Here is a 7,177-nt window from a genome sequence, read left to right as displayed (position 1 = left end):
CTAGCTGAGGACATCACTATCACTCTGTAGCACCATGCCCCCATAGCACTCTGCTGCTGAGGACAGGACGCAACGCACACTGATTTAGCGCTGTGCTGTGTTGTGTATACTGTATGTGGGAGTGTGTGTATAAGAGAGATAGAGAGACAGAGAGAGACAGAAAGAGAGAGAGATAGCCTCAAGCAGTTTCTCTCTCACACACACACACACAGACCCACATGCACACACACCAGCGCACACTTAAGTAGTGCGTTTCACCCGAGCGGCTGGGTGAGGGCAGGAGAAGCCAAGTCAATGAGGTGGAACCTTGGGTCTTGTTCCACATTTCCCGGAGGATCGATATGGCAGCGCACCACGGCTCGCAGGCTTTACAGCTCATCTGCAAACCACCAAGAACGTACACTGAGGGGGCACGGTGGCACAGTGGGTAGAGCAGACGCCTCACTAGCAAGAAGGTCCTGGGTTTGATTCCCGCCTGGGATGCTGTTGGTACTGGGGGGTATGTCTCCCAATGTTTGTGACTAATAAAGATGGGGTTTCTCCGTCCGGTTTAAACACGGGTTTGATCAGAACTGAAGGCTAAGAGGTCGTTCCATTGAAACATGGGCAGCACCAAGACTACTACTCTGCCTGTGATTGGCTGTCATGGTTCTGTGCTGTTGGCGCAAGGAGGCGTTTTCAGGCCAAAATGGCGACAGCGCTGTTGTAAAAAGAACACACACCAGAGTTTCGTCTCTTGTCTTGTCCAAACCCCCACACACAGCCCATCTCCCTAACCAACTCTCTTCCCTGTCCCATCCCATCCTCTCTCTCTCTCTCTCACCCGCAGAGACCTCATGAAGTCATCCTCTCTCTCAATCTACTCCCCCCCCTGTTCCCCTCCCCCCCTGTTTTTCTATCTGTCGATGTCCTGTCTGTCAATCTGCCCTCTCCATCTGAAGTGGTAAAGCTCTGAGCTGTCAGTGGTCAGCGCTGTCCCCCCAAATCTCAGCTCCTTCCCCCCCCCCACCCCCCTCCCTCGCCCGCTCCCCCCCCCCCCCCTCCCTCGCTCCCCCCCCATCTCTCAATCTGTCCACCTCTCACTTCACTTCACGAGAGATTTTCTCTCCCGGTGCAATCTTGTTTCACTCGCTCCCTTGTTTGCACCTCGCACGCCCTCTCCTCCACGCTCTGTTTACCTCGGCGTTGTCACGTCTCTCTGTCCCATCTGTCTCCACCTAATCACATTCTCTCTCTCTCTCTCTCTCTGTCGCACGCTGTCTCTCTCCATCTCTCTCCTCTTTTGTCTCTTTTCGTCCCTCTCCCAAATGTTGTTTCTGTCTCTCCCTCCGCATCTCTCCGCCCATCTGTCTCTCTTTGTCTGTGCCATATTACATACATATATATACTGCGTTTCTCACTGTCTCTCCATCTCTCTCTCTCTCTGTCTCTCTTTCTCTCTTTCTCTCTCTCTCTCTGTCTCTCTCTGTCTCTCATAAACACACCTCTTTCTGTGTCCTTCCTCTTCACTCGTTATGACAGTCAAGCTGACATGTAGAGAGCTAAAGGAACAACCAGCGTTGTATCATTACAACATCATACATACTAGGGATGGGCATCGAATTTCGAATAATCGTTGTTATTATGAAGGTCGACTTTTATTATTGAAAGTCGAAATTCTGATTTTTTTTTTTTTTTTTTTTTGTGAGTGAAATGTTGCATTGTCTCCCCTGATTCTAAGTATAGTCGAATCGCTTGGTTTGAGCAAGTAAAACAATTTTCATAAGCATTTTAAGCAAGGTTTATGGAAAAATTAATGGCGGATGAGGAGGGAGAGGGGGTGACTTTGGCACCCCTTTGGCACTCAGACCTGAGCCTACTAAATATTTAATGAACCACTCATGATTGTCAAAACTGTTTTTTATTTTCGAAAATGTCAATGTCATGTAACATGTTCTTTACTTCAGTGGTGCAATGCTTGTTTGAGCTAAAAATCCACAGCAGAAGCTTTTTCTATTAATTAATAAAGCCTTAGACTTAGAATCAGGGGAGATGCAACATTTCACTCACCAAAAAATAAAAAATAAAAATAATATATATATATTTTTTTTACATTTTTTTTTTTTTTTTTCGAATTTCGATTAAAAGTCGACTTTGGCCAGCGAATTTCGAATAGTGTTTTTGCTAGAAATGCCCATCCCTAATACATACATTATTATATACTGTATATATAATATATCTGAAAACCCTCAACATTTTTGCAGTCCTTCGTTTAGTTTGACAGTTATTCACAGTTGATTTGAGTTAGGTTGTGGACCAGTGATGTCATTTGTGCATGAATGACCTGGATGTTGACGCTTATATTAATATGAATTATTATTGACTTTTAAACAAACATTCACTTTAGAACAGAGTGCTGTACTGAGAGTGGGGAAATATGATGATTAACTGGAGTGAATTAAGAGTTAAACTGCACCCACCAGTCAGAGTTAAACTGCACCCACCACTGTCTGTGTCAGAGTTTATTTCAAATTGTTTTTATTAGTTTTTAAACAATACAAACAAGAAAAAACAAACCCCGTAGAAGACAGACAATACAAAATAGGTGCAAGGTTGCATGATGTCATACATGTATACAATCTTCTGAATAATTGTGATGCAATGACAACCAAGTGTAAAAAACAAACAAACAAACAAACAAACCAAAAAAAATAAATAAAAATAAAATAAAATAAAGACAAGGAAAGGACAAGAGGGGGGTGGGAAGAGGGTAGGGTAGACCTGTTAGGGGCTACTAATCTAAAGTACTTGCGTCAAATTCCTTATGGTAATAATCTAAGAAGGGGTGCCAAGTCATTTCAAACTTTTCCAGAGAACCCTGGACTGTGCATCTGTCTGTGTCAGAGTTAACTGCACCCACCACTGTCTGTGTCAGAGTGAACTACACCCACCACTGTCTGTGTCAGAGTGAACTACACCCACCACTGTCTGTGTGTCAGAGTTAACTTGTTTTGGAGAAGTTTGGTGTCTGCAGACGAGTTATGCTGACCGACTGACAAATACAGACATTGCAGCTGAAATCCCTCAACTCTCTGAGAAATAAAGAGAGAAGAAAACCAGAAACAACAACAGAAAGACACAGAGCACTTTGACACAGAGCGCCACAAGCACTCTGTCTGGCAAATACTCCCTTAATGACTTAATTTCCATTAGATTGCTTTAAAAATCCACCCACACCCACACACACACACACACACACACACACACACACACACACACACACACACACACACACACACACACACACACACACTCCGGCACTAGACACTTATCTGGCTCTTTCTAATTCTCTGGCTCTGTAGAGAAGAGATAGGCGAGCGACGTGCTGACTCTGTCTTGAGGGGTTTCTGCTCAGACACAGCAACAAACTTTTGACAGGCAGTGTATCTTATGCACGTTGTGTGGCAGTATTTGTTTCAAGGTGCGTCCGCATGACAGTACCATGGTCTGCCTCCAGGTGTAAATCTGTCGCTCATGCATTGTGATTGGTTTGCATCCAGACTGGATGGCTCATCAGATCCCAAGGTGAACAAACTTGAACTCAGGAGAGGTCAGACCCGCTAGTTATTATAAGAGTGTAGTCATTGACATGACTTTCTCTTTTCCTGGAGACCTCGTGCCACAGAGATAAGCCCTCACCTCGACTTTTGAAACAACTCAGCTCGTCTCCCGTATAGTCTCCAAACTTCTCCAGACAGCACCGCAGTGACTTGTTACAGCACAGTGCAGGGAACACACAGCACAGCTCATCCATGTATCGACTTGTTCTTCATGGTCAATCATCTCACATCGGCAATACAGAGTTCTCCGAGGGATCAATGGACTGTTCAATCATTCATTCACCCACCCTCTCCACCCCTCCACCCACCCTCTCCATCCCTCCATCCCTCCACCCTCTCCATCCCTCCACCCTCTCCACCCTCTCCATCCCTCCACCCTCTCCACCCTCTCCATCCCTCCACCCTCTCCACCCCTCCACCCTCTCCACCCTCTCCATCCCTCCACCCTCTCCATCCCTCCACCCTCTCCACCCTCTCCACCCCTCCATCCCTCCACCCTCTCCATCCCTCCACCCTCTCCACCCTCTCCTCCCCTCCACCCTCTCCACCCCTCCATCCCTCCACCCTCTCCATCCCTCTCCACCCCTCCACCCTCTCCACCCCTCCACCCTCTCCACCCTCTCCATCCCTCCACCCTCTCCACCCTCTCCATCCCTCCACCCTCTCCATCCCTCCACCCCTCCACCCCTCCATCCATAGTGGTTAGTGTGGAGTGCTACTGACTTGTTCTGGTGCTTGGAGCCCTGGAGGTGTGCATGGTACTGCTCGATGGAGTTGAGCACCACGCTGCAGACACTGCAGGAGTAGCTACTGCGCAGTCCTGCAGAGACACAAGGCAAGGCAACGTTTATTTGTAGAATAGCACATCTCATCAACACTTCACATAACACGGATAAAAAAAGACAAGACACAAAAGGTCACAGTGCAAAATAATTTGCTTTTCAACTTTTTTAACTAAATTCATATGCACGCTTGCTTATCTCTTAAATGAGGCAGTATTGTGAATGACTTGTGTGAGAGTAACAGCAGCACAGGCAGTTATTTTTATTATGAGACTTTCAATTAATCCTGAAAGCCCTCAAAGGCGTGTGTGTCTCAGCTCCATCATTATGATCATCATCACACGTGAGCTAAGCTAACAGTGTACAGTCTTGTTTCTACACTTTGCAGTGACGGCTAATTGTCATAATTACAGTGTATCTGGAGGAAGATCTGATTAGACTCGTTATTAGAAGACAGTTACATTTTTAGATCGTTAGATCATTGCCTTCTACTTTCTAGTGTGTGTGTGTGTGTGTGTGTGTGTGTGTGTTTGTGTGTGTGATTGTGTGTGTGTGTGTGTGTGTGTGTGTGTGTGTGTGTTTGTTTGTGTGTGTGTGTGTGTGTGTATGTTTGTGTGTGTTTGTGTGAGGATGTTATTTTAAAACCGGGTGTGAAGAATTAGGACATTGAGGGCAACAAAAGAATAATGTGCTGGGGTGTGTGTGTGCACGGCATCGTGTGTGTGTGTGTGTGTCTGTATTCTCTGTGTGTGTGTGTGTGTGTGTGTGTGTGCGTGCACGGCATCGTGTGTGGGAGTGTGTGTGTGTGTGTGTGCGTGTGTATTTTCTGTGCATGTGTGTGTGTGTGTGCGTGTATTGTCTGTGAGTATGTGTGGGTGTGGGAGTGTGTGTGTGCGTGTATTGTCTGTGAGTGAGTGTGTGTGTGTGTGGGAGTGTGTGTGTGCGTGTATTGTCTGTGAGTGTGTGTGTGTGTGCATGAGATGGTATGGCTTGGAAGCAGATGTGAACTAATTAGAGGGCTTGCAGGTGGTCGAGATGAACACCCCAAAATAGACGAAGTGAGAGAGGGATGGACACGCCCACAGAGAGGGGTGTGCGCATGTGTGTGTGTGTGTGTGTGTGTGTGTGTGTGTGTGAGTGTGTGTGTGTGTGAGTGTGTGTGTGTGTGTAGGGGCGGGGGGTTAGGTTAGATGGAACGAGTGAATAGAGGAAATTGCTGGAGAGAAAGAGAGGATGAGCAGAGAGGAGACGGAGGGATGGAAGGGTAATGAGTTGTCACGCTGCAGTAGTGATGTCAGATGCATGACGGGGTTTAATGACCACAGGGGAAAACATGACAACTCCATAAATAAATAAATACATAAATAAATACAAAAATAAATACATAAATACATACATAAATAAATAAATACATTTGACGGCAGCGTTTTGAAAACGTCGCCCTGACAGTGGTTCCCAACGTGGCGTCCCCCAGCACATTGATGAATTGATAAGTTACTGCAACACAATTGGAGAATTTAGATGAAGAATGCCTGTTTAGATCACAGTTTCTCTGTTATCTCTCCACCTACAATACAGACAGACAGTCATGGAATTCTGGACAAAATCATATCTAAAACAAATATTCTCCGATTTGGGCCCGAGAGGCAAAATCGGATCAAATGAATGAAGGGTTGTTGATATGAAAAAGGTTATGAATCACTCCCACATGGCAGAGAGGAGGAGGCAGAGGTAACGCACACGGTGTCCACATGGATCAGCCAATCAGCAACATGCACATAATTGGCCATATACTCTCTCAGCGCTTGAAATGCTATTTTAGTTTGCCTCACATTTTGCGCACTGCCGAGCCGTCACTGCAGAGATCTCCTCCGATAGGAGACGCACCACCTTGACACTTCAGGGTTGTACGACAAAACAATCCAAAACGAACGTCTCCGCACCTTCTTCACACCCGACCCTCCCCGTGTGTGTGTGTGCTTCACCGTGTGTGTGTGTGCTTCACCGTGTGTGTGTGTGGTTCACCGTGTGCGCAAGGAGGAGGCGTGCGCGCGTGCCCTTTTCTCCACCGCCATTACTGTCGGTGAGATTTATGCGTTGTTGGTGCATTCCGTCGCCTTTTGACCTTCTGTGGCAGTAATTGGCAAAGCATGTTGGGAGATGAAGTACTAATGCAGAGCGAGGAGCAGCGTGAGGTCACGGAGGCCGGGCGGCGGGGACTGCATAATGTGGCGTCCCCGTCCCTCCAGTCGCTAAGATGCTCGCTCTGTCTCTCTCTCTCTCTCTCTCTCTCTCTGTGTCTCTCTCTCTCTCTCTCTCTGTCTCTCTCTCTCTCTCTCTCTCTCTCTGTCTCTCTCTCTCTCTCTCTCTCTCTCTCTCTCTCCGCTTCAGAGGTGATCAAGGACGAGCCGGGGCTCACCAGACAGTCCTGACTGAACGAGTCGCCTGCAGTCAGGAGGCAGGACTGTCTGGGCTTAAGTGTTGTTTTGCATGTATTAAGAATGAATGATTGACTCTGCTCTCTGTGTGTGAGAGAGAGAGAGAGAGAGACACACACACACAGAGAGAGAGAGAGAGAGAGAGAGAGACACACACACACACACACACACAGAGAGAGAGAGAGAGAGACACACACACACAGAGAGAGGGAGAGAGAGAGAGAGAGAGAGACACACAGGGACAGAGAGAGAGAGAGAGAGAGACACACACACAGAGAGAGAGAGAGAGAGAGAGCGAGAGAGAGAGAGAGAGAGAGAGAGAGCGGGAGAGAAGAAGAGAGGGAGAGAGAGAGACACA

The 7,177-nt window shown here is 47.1% G+C and overlaps 1 protein-coding gene across 1 annotated transcript in view; it reads right to left on the bottom strand.

The window, feature by feature from the left end:
• The window catches only part of LOC310796099 (zinc finger matrin-type protein 4), a gene marked incomplete at both ends in the record, with an annotated part of 49,311 nt that continues 42,134 nt past the window's right edge, over positions 1 to 7,177 (bottom strand). Inside the window, 3 exons of the mRNA XM_083658250.1 lie at positions 1 to 56; positions 307 to 379; positions 4,319 to 4,419. Of these exons, the coding sequence (XP_083514376.1) occupies positions 1 to 56; positions 307 to 379; positions 4,319 to 4,419 (230 nt within the window). The remainder of the gene's footprint in view (positions 57 to 306; positions 380 to 4,318; positions 4,420 to 7,177) is intronic.

The sequence above is a fragment of the Poromitra crassiceps genome (genome assembly GCF_964638095.1).
Source record: "Poromitra crassiceps genome assembly, chromosome: 22".
Taxonomy (NCBI): domain Eukaryota; kingdom Metazoa; phylum Chordata; class Actinopteri; order Beryciformes; family Melamphaidae; genus Poromitra; species Poromitra crassiceps.
The sequence above is the reverse complement of the archived record's forward strand: the minus strand, read 5'-3'. Positions and strand labels throughout refer to the sequence as shown.